This window comes from Amblyomma americanum, chromosome 5 (assembly GCF_052857255.1).
Source record: "Amblyomma americanum isolate KBUSLIRL-KWMA chromosome 5, ASM5285725v1, whole genome shotgun sequence".
Lineage (NCBI taxonomy): Eukaryota > Metazoa > Arthropoda > Arachnida > Ixodida > Ixodidae > Amblyomma > Amblyomma americanum.
Window position 1 is genome coordinate 65,028,516 of NC_135501.1, and position 13,560 is coordinate 65,042,075.

At 46.3% G+C, this 13,560-nt stretch overlaps 1 protein-coding gene across 1 annotated transcript; it reads right to left on the reverse strand.

The window, feature by feature from the left end:
- Positions 1–6,095: 6,095 nt before the first annotated feature.
- On the reverse strand, positions 6,096–11,019 carry LOC144132496 (uncharacterized). Its single transcript, XM_077664951.1, has 3 exons — positions 10,706–11,019; positions 9,820–9,913; positions 6,096–8,651 (listed from the first exon to the last, which is right to left on the reverse strand). Exons 1-3 carry the CDS (start codon positions 10,856–10,858, stop codon positions 6,307–6,309), a joined length of 2,592 nt encoding a protein of 863 aa, XP_077521077.1. The 5' UTR covers positions 10,859–11,019; the 3' UTR covers positions 6,096–6,306.
- Between the last annotated feature and the right edge of the window lie 2,541 nt (positions 11,020–13,560).

A 13,560-nucleotide genomic window follows, 5' to 3' on the forward strand; every position in this document is an offset into this window, starting at 1 on the left:
CTGCACCTACGCTCGGCACCTGGACGTGATGCAACATGCACGTTAGATACAACTGCGCCAAAAGGAATACGCATACTCGAAACGCCAATGCGTCATTATTCCTGTCACTGCTAACTGCAGTAAATTATACTTGCATTACATCTGAACTATGCTCGCACCAAGCTCTCTGCGCCCCAGAGTGCGGTAACGCTCATCCTCATGCCACGCGGCTAGCTGCTTTTCTAAGCTCAACGAGTGACGAGAGTGAAGTGCGTTTAAAATTACCCTGACAGTCATGTATATGTAGGACAGCAATACCAAGGCAGGCAATAACTCCTGCTGAGCGAATCCAGTTAAAGCCTCCTCAAAGCCGCGCACATACACGAGGCTGAGTTTCGATACTCCCAGCTGCGAGGGGATCCTCAAATTGGCTTCATGGTTTTGCAAAACTAAGCAATGTCGTACTCGGAGCTGTCAGGTAGCAAACTTTGTTCTAAATGGGCCTCCCGGTCAGTAGCGTGCACGTGGTTGCTCCTGAGAGCCCGGTGTGAAGTTCACGTTGGTGATAGTCAGCTGCATGAAACTCACTATAAATTAGAAAAATGTGGGCCTCTTTCGCACACCTCAGCACTGAAAGTGTGTGCCCTGCAGTGTAGTACATAAATATCCCCGAAAACATGAAGCCAAGTACGCACGAACGGGTTATAGCTATGAAACACGAGCGAACAGCCCGGCGAAACCATATCGAAGCTATCGTGCATACCTAGAGACGACGACACTGTCAAGAGCTCACCTGTGAAAGTCCAGCGGGAATCGGTGTAGCTTGACACCAGTGGTACTATCCACGCTGTTGCAGTGTACCACGGAGCATCGTTTCTTCACATGCCGCAAGCTCATCTTGAAATGAAGCGCTACGCGCTTCAAAAGAAGAGCGCGAAGCGTGCAAAGACGGAAAAAGACTGCGCACTGGCCGCACGCCGAAGGAAACGACAAAACCGAGAAAACTGCCGCAGCGGTGCAGCGGGGTGCAAATCTTACCGAACGGTGACAAAGAAGCGACGTGCAAGGACGACGAAAACTTCGCAAAAGGAGCATTTTGAGACCGGCGAGCTAAATTTATACGCTTTACCAGGCGCGCCATCGCAGACAGCTGGCGATAAGAAATCGCTTCGTAAGCTCCCGTGTGGCCGGGTTAGCCGGGTTACAGTGGCTAGAATTGGGAAGTGTGACGACCGCGCCCGTTCGCGCGTGGCGCCTTGAGAGGAAACCACCAGATGGCGCTGACGCTCGTTCACACGTCAGCTCCAGCAGCCGCCGCCGCAGCCGCCAGCCCTGCATGCGCAGTCTAAAACGCGATAACGCTAAAAGAATGCTTCGTAACATATATTTTCTTTGGAACATGGCGGGAAACAGCAATAGAGTAGTCACGCTAACCCACTGGCAATTCCAAGGTGCGAAGTTAATACAACTGAGCGCGCTTTGAAGGTTGGCGGAAGCTTGCTTTGCCCGATTTTCTCACGCGTTACAGAACGCAAAACAGAAAATTCCTCGGTGTTCTCTGAAGTAAGCATTTTATTTATTGAGCGCTTATCAGAAATACAAGTTAACTTTGAAAAGTTTCTCACAAACAGTTCAAAATACAATTCTCAGGCTTCGATGCTTGCTAAGTGACGCGCCTAAGCTTCAAGTGCTTTTTCTTTTCACGAGAAGACGCTCTCTCCTTGTTGAGGGCTTTCGTGTAGAAGTGCAGACGAGTGACTAGAAAGAACTTTTTGATCTGGTTGCTAAGGCTGGGGCCGTGTTGTGCACAGCCCAGTGTGACATTGTTGTTTTGGAGGCAGGAAACGAGCTCGTCCAAGCTGTCACTGCGGAGCTCGTTATAACTGAACCACATCGTAAAAGTGGTCTCGAGGGCATCGACAAATGCGAATAGCTCTTCCGAAGGGTAAATGAGGCCCCCATTGTCACAGAACTTGGTGAACATGGCCAGCTGTTCATTGGCGTCATCAGCGGAAACAAGCAGCTTATCACTGCATTCCTTGCACCCAGTTTTCAGAATTGTCTTGCGGGCAACATACCCTGCCATGAAAAATACCAGCCGTGAGTCGCTCATCTTCTCAGGGTACTCATGGTCAGAAAGCTTTAAGGACTTCTTTACAATCTGAGAAGCTTCTTCAATCTTCCCACCTTCCAGCAATGCATCCAGTTCTTGATTTGAATCTTCACTACTAAGGAGAAACTTCAGATCTCCCCTTCACAGTTTCCGCTGCTCGGCGCTTTAACCAAATCGTAGAAACTTAGACAGTTCACGGTGAGCAAGAACTGCGCAGCAGTGGGATGGTCGTTGCAGCCAGAAAATTGTCTTATTATTCCAAACAATTTCTCTAGGCAGTCTTGGCTCAGTCGGCACGTCAGCAGGTACTTAAAGCCAAGTTTCTCATGAAGATACCTCATTAGATCAAGCGTACCTTGAAGGGTGACTCTTAGCCCCTCGGCAGTGCTTGCTGAAAGGAATCCTGCTGGTGAAGTTTTTGCATGAACCTCCCACCTGTTTAGATAGTTTAGTACATCCTTGATGTGCTTCTCAGCTGTAGAGTCGGGTTTTAATCCTTCAGATGGTATGCGTGCTGTCATGGCCTTTATAAGCTTCCACATCAGCAAAACAAAGGCTTCCGTTGGTGCGGGATCACCCCATTGCTCCTTAATTTGCTTCTGGTAGAAGAACAGGCCACGAAGCACTTGCGGACTGAAAAGATGAAAAGCAAAGTTCACTTTCATCTTCTCAAAGTTGTTCTGGTTCACGTGAGCAGCAGTGATTTTTGGCATCACTTTGAGAGTAAGCGCACACTTATCCTCGTTGTGTGCTGCTCTGATATGTTCAATATATACGGAACCTTCAGGTGTTTTATACCTTGCTTTGAGAAGGCCGTTTCGAACGCATTTTACCAAATGCGGAAAATCAGAAATGAAGAAGAGGCGTCTTGCTGCGTCAACAGGGTGTGGTGTAGATGGCCTGATGAACGTCGAGGAGCCGGAAATCCCAAAAAGACGCCACATTGAACGGTTCCATGATGCTCCATCCGCCGTGATATAATCCACCTTCAACCCAGCCTTTTCAGCAAGTAAAACCGCTTCTATCAAAATTTTTGACAAAAGCGGAGCCTTTACGTTGCCCCGGGAAGCAAAGACTCCTAGTATCTGGTGCCAGGAACCAGTGAGAGGCTGAAACATAATAATGAGACCGTGATCGCAGAGAAGATGTCTGTCGTTTTCCAAAGTGAATTTTCCCAAGTCAACCAGACCTTCCACTTTCCCTCCTGTGCAAACGTTCAAGCATTCCGTCAGCTTCATTTCGTCCACGATGAGGCCGCCGTGACACTTGAATGCATCCATAGATTTAGTTCTCTTTGCGATCCCCGTGATTATAGCAGGGTTAAATCCGAACCCACTTCTGTACTTGCGCATGTGGACCTTTAAGCAGCTTCTGCTTGGGAGAATGAGTATGCCTTCCCGCCTGATATGCTCATAGAGCCTCGGGCTTTTCATTCTCATTATTATACATTCTAGCAACCAGTCCTGGTTGTAGTGCATGCCTTTTGTTGATTTGCGGCGAGCGGCTTGATAACATTGCATAACAGCAAGTCTTTGCTTTGGTGGAAGCGTTTTCAACCGGTCTGCGAGGACGCCCTCTTCGAGTTCTGCACTTTGACTCTTCAGCTTCTCAATAGTTTGAGTGCAAAGTGCTACCTTGACTTTTAATCGACGGGTGGCTTGTGCTCTTCTACGCTTTGAAGTTCGGGCTACTCCAGTCGGACTGCACCGTTTTCTTGATCTTTGGTTAAGAAGAGCTTTCCGTAAATGCTTGCACTGAATACATGGTTTGCCTTCAGTGGTGATGCCCTGGCATTTCTGGCTCGATATGGCCGTATCTGAAAGAACAATCTTCTTATTGCCAAGCACGAATGGAAATTCGTGTATAGTGCCTGCACCCGGACAAATGCTCATGGCGTCCACTCTTTCGAGGAGCGATGCAGGGTCTTCACACGCGACATTCTTTTGCTGCACTCCTTTGACAAAAACATCATGCGTCACACTGCCCCCTTGTCCTGAAAACAAAACTAGCTTTTCTGCGAACAAGATGCGCTTATCCACTGCAGTCCGACACACGCTGTAAGCCACAGTCAGAGGCGAAACACTTAACGTATGCTTTCCCCATGCAGCTGACGGCAGGGCCAAGTCCTCAAATAAAACTGAGCTGGAGAGGCTTTCGGTCTCAACACTCACTGGTGAAAGCTCGTCTCCTGCACTCTTCTTGCTAGGTGGAGCTGAAAGTGGAGTCCTCGCTGGGCGTTTCCTGCTTGTAGGCAACTTCTTTGACAGGTAATGCGGGAGATTAGGAAACTGTGTAGGCACAGCTCCCGGAAGCAAGAGAGGCCTACCCCTGTCAATCCGGACAATTTCACCGTTCACGATGTGTTCAAAGTGGCGGGATATATACCTCTCGTCGAAGTGTAGCTCGCACACGGCGGAGTTTTCTTCGAGTTCCTTGTCAGCACGTGGAATAGCTCGCCGCCACTGCGCCAACACAGCCTGGTCCTTCGGAACCCCGAACAAAGACAGTTTCTTTTTACACGACTTGTAGCCTGTAGTACATCCTGGCACAAAACAATGACCCTGTTTACGAGGCATGAGTACGCATAGAGACTTCTCTGTTGCTGTAACACAAAAAGAAACGAGCGCGACTTCCGACAGCGGTCAGCGGCGGACGGCGTGCAGAAGAGACGGCGCGACTCGGATCGGCCAACGTATAAGCGACAGCGCGCGCCCCCTCGCGGCTCCTCTCCGAAGGCTTCAACGCGCCCCGTAGGCGCTGCATGCCGCTCATCACACTTCCCAATTCTAGCCACTGTAGCCGGGTATCGAAACAAGGCCTGCAAAGACGCGCTGTAATGCACCGCACACTCATGAATAGGGGGCAGGTCAAGAGTGTTGCAAAAATACAAAATTTGCCAGGTTTTAATAAAATGACTTACCTCTTTCATAAAACAAGGTGCTAATATATTTTTTCTTTTCTATTGGCAGATTACATTCCAATTTTGTAGTTTTATCATTTATTTATATTAGTGTTTTGCCCCCCCCATCCTCTGGTTGTGCTGCAGTCGCGCTAAACCTAGGGTGCCTCGATGCGCGCGCCCTCTCCGCCGCTCCGTGCAGGGTGGGGACAACCGCGTCGTCTGCTGCAGTGTCCGCCATATTTGAGCCCACTCGTTTCAGAACACTGGAGGTAAGCTTCTCTGCGCAGCGAAGGCCCCTTCACCATCGCGGCGAAACAGGTTTTGGAGGCAGAAATAGGGTGCATCGCTGGGGACATCTATTGTTGCCGAACCCTTTCCTACAGGCTTCTGCCCTGTGTTGCTTTCACAATAAAGAGATTAGGGGCCGCTCTCCCAAGCCATTGCTGCGGTTACAATGCACCCTCCCCGGGCTGCATTCCTGAAGGAAATTTGAAACGCAGCTGTGCCAAGGTGCTCGCCTGGCCGTGCACACCATAACATAAAGGAATAAAAGTCGTTTGCGCTGCACCCAACTCTTCTCCCTCGGACAGTTCGCGTCGCAATCGTAAAGGTGTTTTTTTTTTATGCAGAAAAGCTGACTTACGGAGTTTTGTAAATTGTCTGGGACTCAGTGCGCTGACTCGCAAAAACAGAGTTTATCTCGTTCACCGCAACGTATTAGTCAATATTAAATGCTGAGAATGATAAGGCTTATTAATGAAACATTTTACCCCCTCAGAATCAAATGGACGCAATCTGTAGGCCCTTGGACATTCGTAGTCGTTTGATCCTTGGCATCGCTTGTTTTTGTTTGTTAATTTGTGCAGGTAAAAAAAAAGAAACAATGCTGTGGTACAGGAGTTTGCACTGTAGCTGTAATATACAATGCAGCTGCATAATTCGTGCAGCTTTTTTTCATGTAAAGTAACCACTTTAACAAAGCATGGGATAATTTCGGCGCCTTCATACCTTCACCGAAAACATTAAGTGAACGCAAACTTGACTGTGAAAAATACTCTCATGAAAAGACAAAAAAATAACATCTATCAACAGAGCCTATATTGGGAAAATGCGCGTGTCTCATCGACTGAGGAAGTTTTTCTTATATAGTGTGAAGAGTTAATGAGAAACGTAAGTGCATAAATTTCACTTACTTAGGAGTTGTAATAATGCAGTTTATTTATGTTGTAAATTATTAAAGCTACTGTCAAAAAATAGGAGACAAGCGAACTATGGTGAATTTGACATTTATACACAATATTTACAAATCTCTTCACGGCAAGCTGACGCCAGCACACGTTTTGCTTGCATGTCCATTGACTTTTTTTTCTTCCAGTTGTCGCAGGTGAATTCGCAGCCTCGTTCGAGCGTAGGTCGAGTATAACAACTTCTGAATGATTTCGTTGTGAGCCTGGCATGTTTCAACATTAAACGGAACCATTTGTCTTAGGTATGTTATCACAGCCTGCACTGGAGATTTCATAGTTAGAAGGCTTTCCGCCCATTCTGTGATGCCCTTAAAATGCTCCTCGCACGACTTCAGCACTTTCATCACTTCAGGACTGGGGTAATGCAGGTTGTCGCCATTTTCGAGGTACTCCTTCAGCCTTGTGAGATATGCATTTTCAGCGTCACTAGAACCGAGCAGAGTAGCTTTGCACTGCTCGCAATTATTTATGGCTTTCAGAATACCTTTAACGAGGAATCCGGCAATATGGAACAGAATGCTGCATTCAGTCGATGTTAGCGCTTCAATGAAAAGAACCTCCGAGTCATCGATTTCCTTTACCTCGGCTTCAGCGAGTTCACGTTTCCCGTTTGACAGAAGGTCAACCAGGTACTCAGAATCGTCAACACTGTAGCTGGTGGTAGACGGCGTGTGCAAAAATTGGCTTATGCACACAAGTTTCAGTGCGCATTTCATATCATAGGCGTCTGGGACAGGCTTCCTGAGACGAACCACAGAGAAAAGATTCTCAAGGCAATCTTGTAGCAGCCTGCTGGTGAGTAAGAAGCTGTAGCCCTCCGAGTTCAAAAGAATGTCTTGCAGGCGAAGCACGACCGTTGTGGAGATCAGGAGGCCCGCCTGCGATGGCTTCCACTGAGACGTGCTGCCCATGCTCATCCCTTGAAAGGTGTTTAGAGCCAGGTTTAGAGTTTCCAGAGCTCTATGATGCTTCGCCACATCGTGCAGACTTAGGGCAACAGATGGATGACGCGACGACATTAATGCGTACCATCTTGATACCAGCTCTAAAAACCAAGCTGTTGTTTCTGCCTCTATGTCCAGCACTTTTTCCTTGATGAGGTATCGGATTGCACTGGGAGCTTCTCTGAAAAATTGCACGGCAAGTCCGACTTTCATTTTCGTAAAATGTCCAGATGAGACATGGGCTTCAGAGAGCTTCGGTGCGAGCTTTAGCTCCCTTTCCTTGTCAAACTCCAGCACAGCATGCACATGATCCAGTTTCACTTCACGTGAGGGAAGATCGCACTGGCTGGCTGTTGCTTCACTTAATGTAAATGCATGAGATGTTATCAACTGACCTTTAATATTCTTCAAAACATGAGCAGCGTCTGCGTTGAAGAACAACTCCATATCATTGAGCGAAGGGTGTGGTATTGAGCAGGTTGTCTTCGAATTTCGGTGGCTAGAAAATCCCAGCTCACGCCACATCGCTCGATTTGAGGCGCCCATGTCGGACGTTACAACCCGAACTCTGAGGGAAATATCGGCGCAGAGTTGGACAACTTGCAGAACAATGTCCTTGAGCGTGCGGCCATCCACATGGCTTCCAGTGAAATGATAAGCTATCACCTGCTTCCATCGCTGGTTGAGACCTCCAACCATAAACACCAGAGCGTGATTAGCAGGCTCATCTGGCTTTTGTGGCAATGTCACTCCCCCATACACAATGTCTTCAGCGCGGTCAAGCTGAAACCCTCTGGCAATCTCCATCTCATCGATAAAGAGGACGCAGTCTTTTTCTACATCTTCCATGCCTTGTGCCTTCGCTTGGAGAAGTTCTACAACGTCTGTAAGAATTCCTGGTGAGAACTTGAGCCAGTGGAGGCGACGAGATAGAGTTCTTTCTGCCGGAAGTGGATAGCCGAGCTGTCTGAGAGTTCTGTAACCAGACTTCCCACAAGAAAACTTCAGTTGAAGCCCCTGTTTAATAGTCTGCGGCGACCAGATGCTTCCCTTGTTGCTTTTTCGGGAAAGTGCACGAACTTGATCTTTATTTAAAAATTTTATCCTTTTTTTAAAGTGCTCTACGGCGCTTTTTAGCTTTCGCACCTTCTTTTTAAGAGAGTTAATAGTCAAGTTGGCTTTTTTATGCACTTCTTGAAGTTGTCTGTGGTTCTTTCTCACATCTTCCAGTTGTTTTCTCAGTTGAGCGCAACAACTACTGGATGAATGTGCATCGCAGCCTTCATTTTGCTCTGTTTGTCCATCGCTAGGCTGATAGACAACCTCTTCACTTAAGTTCGTTCCCCCAGGCTCATCGCAATCCGCAAAAACGCCAGGTCCTTGTTCCTGCACTGTTGAGTTTGATGTAGTTGGTAGAGCGGGTGTGCCTCTCTCCTTAGGAGCCTTTCTTTGGTGGTGGACCATAGCTGCACAAACAAAAGGAAATGCAAGAGCAGAAATGAGTGAAGTTCGTCAGAATTGCTCAGTGTCGGCAGTTATTTCATAGCTGCGCGAACCATAACCTAAAAGCGAAAATTTTAAGCTTGAAAAGTTCCAATTCCAATTCAATTCCAATTCCAATTTATTTCAACATCAATACCCACAGACACTGATGTCACGGACAGTGGGCAAAAAGCCACAAAAATAGGGCTTGGCAGCGCCCACTGACCGTCTTCTTGACAGCGACACAGCAGTGCAAATATACATTAGATATGAGCAAGACATGAAATCAATGAAAAGAACTTGTGCAAAAAAACTAGGCAGGTAACACTTTGCATACAAAAAATAATGATAGGAAAGTAACAATATCACCACACATCTGAACAAGCAGTCAATAAATAAGTGCAAAAAACACAGAGGCGAACGCGTTGTAACTTGAAAAAAAAAATATATATATATATGTGTGCGTAATCAGTTAAGTAATTTCGGCAGTTGAAATCGCAGCATCTGGTCACCATATTTTGTGCGGTTACACGGAACCTCCCAAGTCTCGTGATAGCGAGTGTCCCGAACATTTCTGTTTAGTGTTAGACTCGATATAATTTCAAGAGTTTTGTTTTTCTTTCTGATACCTGTTTGATAACGCTTTCTGAGAGTATGGTGATAAAGTTCAGGAAGCGGCACTAATTTTAACTCCCTGAATAGTGGTTCGGAATGAGCAAGGTATGGGACATTCATGATCGCTCGAACAGCCTTCTTTTGTATTATATGTAACTGATTAATGTTTGATAAAGTGGTTGTCCCCCAGACTAAATAACAGTAGTTTATTATTGACATAAAAAGAGAGTTATATATAAAGCGTTTTACACATGTAGGGAGGCAATGTCTCAATTTAGAAAGTACTCCGGATACTCTGGATATTTTCCTAATGATTGTATCTACTTGCAGATCCCAAGACGTGTGCTGTTCAAAGAGCACTCCCAAACATTTGGCAACAGGCACAATTTCAATGACAAAGTTTTAAAATTGCAATTGGTAATGCAATTGGTACTGCATTTAGAAGGCCAGATTTTAAGCGCTATTATTCTAACTCATGAGTCACAACAGTGATGCACATCATATTTGCCATCAATAATAAAATATAGTGCAACTTACGTCTGAACGAAAAAATGGTTGGAACAGCGTTTGACTTTAGCAGCTTCCTTCCATCCGCGCGGTGATTCTCGTAGCAGTTGTCTTCGAAATGGGCCTGCATAAGAAAATTAATTCAGGCGTCCAGTATGTAGTACAAACAGAAAGAAATGCCCCTTTTGAAAGATACACAAGTTCTGGCACTGCTCCAGCGATGTTAAGGAGTCGCGCACACTCGGCAGCTGCATTTATCAAATCCTAAAAGTCAGACTAATAATGGCTGCGCACAAGGGAAATAGCCGGCACTGCACAATAACTGCGCCAACGTTAGAAATGCCAGATAGAAGCAACAAGTTCTTAGCGAAGCTACTATATACGAAAGCTCACATTCACGGGAGTTTTACCAAAAGTAACTAATTCCTGGCTTCGTCAAACAGCCTTGGAACAAATAAAAACTCTACAAAACTATTGTCAAAGTTTCTGACGCTTCTGACGCATGTCTCTTGATGCGTTTGCTTTTAGGGCCATTTGAAAAATTAATCAAGAACCTGTCGGCTCTAAGCTAACCGACTACAAGCAAGCAGTCTGTTATTGCATAAATGCCGAGTGCTTCTGCAACGCTTCACTGTATATAACTAATATTACCGTTAGTTGTGTTTATTAGCCTGTGCACAGAAATACAAAATCCATGTCCACACCTGCGAGTTATGAAAATGATTTTCCGCCACTCATCTGCTGTATAATTCCTCCTTATATATGTTTCATAAAAGATGTAGTCACGTATAGCGTGCGTAGTTACAGCCTTTCCAGGAACACTAACAGAACTTCCAGCGCACATATTAAATGTAAACCTGCAGCGACAGACATAACTACAAAAAATCGCAACCGTCCAAATAATCACTGTACTTACATTGCATATGCGCGAAGAGTTTGCAGGCTGCCATTTGTCCCGCTTTATCTTCACCGTCCAGAGGAGCCTTCTTTTAGGGTCTCTTGGGAATGAAAACATTCTCCAGCCATTTCTGGAGTGGTTTGAGCACAGTGGCACGCAACAGCCAGGCATCTTGCGAGTTTTGAAACCGAAGAAAACTGCGACCGGGCGGACGCGCGACCACGCACGTGCAACCGGCCCGTGGGGAAGCGAGGAGTGGGCTCAAATATGGCTGCCCTCTTCCGCGGCGGCGGCACTGACCCTGTCAAAGGATGGCTCCACCCTGCACGGAGCGGCGGAGAGGGCGCGCGCATCGAGGCACCCTAGCTAAACCACTTTTCGGCCCAGCCTTCGCCACCACTATAAATCCGCCTTGTATACTCTCTGTGCCCGTCAGCTCAGCGCGATAACAATAGCGCGGCACCGTCGCGGATGTTGCGCGACGCCGCCGTTCTCACTGCTGGGGGCGCCACTGACGGAGGGTCAAGGCGCAGACAGCGTGGGGTGTACCGCGACGTTGCTATTTGCCACAAGCGGAACGTTTGCTACTAAACCTGTGTTACACCTTTCTATTCTACTTGAAAGCGGACTTATCTACGCGTAACGGCCATTTAACGCATTTTGTTGCCGAGACGTGAAAATTTCAACATTGCATGCAGTGTGCGCACTGCACATAACATTACAAGATTCATCAACAGTGTTCTGCTTTTTCTGCAGATGCAGCTCGAATAAATTAAGATTAATAACTGCACATACCATTACAAGATTCATCAACAGTGTTCTGCTTTTTCTGCAGATGCAGCTCGAATAAATGAAGATTAATAATATACTCATATAAAACAGAATTCAGGAGCACAGGTACCAGCGTTTATTTACAGGTAAAAAAAAAAGCAGCTGAGAAAGCTAGAAATAATAAATGATTCAATTGCACTCATCTAAATCAAAACTGAGGAGCATGCATAGCAGTATTTATTGGCAGGTTTCAGGTCAAAAACAGCTGCTCTACAGCTTCATGCATTTCCGCGAAAGAGGCTTCTGGCTGAATGGCTTGTACAAGTCATGTTTGTCCGTTACTGCACTTGCATAGTTGGTTAGTAGTGGCCTGATGAACCTGGTGGTCATGAGTTCAGCCAAAGTTTCACGGTGCCCTCTGTCATTTACAGGACACTTCAGAAGGTGTGATCTGCAGACAGCTGACACTGCTGCCTCTGTCAGGGTCTTCAGTGGCTTTTGAAGTTGTGGTTTCTCCTTCAAAGCTGCTTCCACAAACAGTTGCAGTGTTTCCAAAATGTATAATAGCTGATCTGAGGGGTAAAGTAGTCCCCCTCTGTCCTGCTGCCGAGTAAACTGCTGAAGTGGCTGATTAGTAGGCGGCTTTGTAGTGAGCGCACAACACTTCTAACAATCTATATGCTCACTTACAACGCGAGCTATATACCCCCCTATATAGACTGTTGCAGACAACTGCAAAGTGGGGAGAGCTGCAGGGACACTCTGCACATTTAAACGTTTTAATACTTGCACAGCTGCCGCTTTCAGCTCGTCAGGGCTCTCAGATGCCTTTGGCATTGCAGCCGTAAGCGCTTTGCTGTGCTCTTCATCTTCACGACGTAGCACATTGCTGTATTCCGAGGCCGCTGCGATACCAGTATTCAAGATTTTTTGTAATCCTGACAGTGCTGAGCGCACATCCAGTTGGTCATTGCAGCCCAGTGACCGCCTCAAAGTTCCAAATAAAGATTCAATAGGGTGACTCCTGAATTTCCTAGTGAGAACAAAGAAGAACTGCTCCTCAACTAATAAGTAGCGAATGCAGGCAGCAGTCGAGTATGGGGTCAGCAGGAGAGCTTCATATGTTTCAGCTGTCAGAAAGCCGCGTGCATAAGTGGCACTTTTTTTAATTTACCTATATACAGTGGAAATGTCACTTCGAGCCATTCAAGCCTCTCGTCGTTTGCATCATCGAAGTGCCTGACATCAGGGCATCTTTTCTCAATATGTTGCTGCTTGTTGCTCGTGTCATGTAGCAGGAACCAACGATAGACATTTTTCATGAATACTACTGTTGGTCCAGCATAACCAAACGATGGATGGCAACTGTGTCCTGCTTGTTCTTTTAAAAACTCGAGGGCAGAGGTAACGTCTGGTGAAAGCACCTCCACAGCACGCCTCACGTTCATTTTCTCAATGTTGTTGGGAAACACATGCTTCCTAGTTAAATTTCTCACTGGCTTTACTATCCATTCCTTCTGCATTTCATATAACTTCTTCAAGTGAGATGATGATATCTCTCCCTTCTCTCCGAGGTCCCGAGCAAGAAACTGCGAGCGAATGTTCTTCAGTATGTGGCAATAGTCGAAGCTTAAAAAAAGCAGCCGTTCTGGATCACATGGATGCTCTATCCTGTAGGTCAGGAATCCACCGCTGAGTTCTTTCATCGCACTGACGTTTACTTTATGATTGTCGCTGACAAGACGCACCACCTTGAAGCCGGCCTCCTCAACCTTGTTCAGAACAAAGAGCATCAGTTTTGACAGTTGCTTGCCGTTGAGGCCTTTTGTAAAAAAATATGACACAGGTATCCTGTATGAGGTGGACAGCCCATTAATAATAAAACAAAGCAAAGAATTTGCCAGTACAGATTTGCTGTCAGGGTCACTGGCTACACCCATGTCTACATGGCCAACAAAGCAATCTTGTTGCTTATTATATTGCAACTTTGCTTTAATCCTCATTTCGTCCACAATCAGGGAACAAACTCTGGACTGTGCAGAGTTAAGGTTCTCCAGCTCAGATTTTAGTCGAGCTTCTACAAGGCCACTAAAACCTGTCTC

Coding starts and splice junctions, on each gene's coding strand:
- LOC144132496 (XM_077664951.1), bottom strand. CDS start 10,858: ATGCCTGGCTGTTGCGTGCCACTGTGCTCAAACCACTCCAGAAATGGC. Junction 9,914..10,705: donor ACTCTTCGCGCATATGCAAT/GTAAGTACAGTG, acceptor TTTCTTATGCAG/GCCCATTTCGAAGACAACTG. Junction 8,652..9,819: donor AACCATTTTTTCGTTCAGAC/GTAAGTTGCACT, acceptor TTGTTTGTGCAG/CTATGGTCCACCACCAAAGA.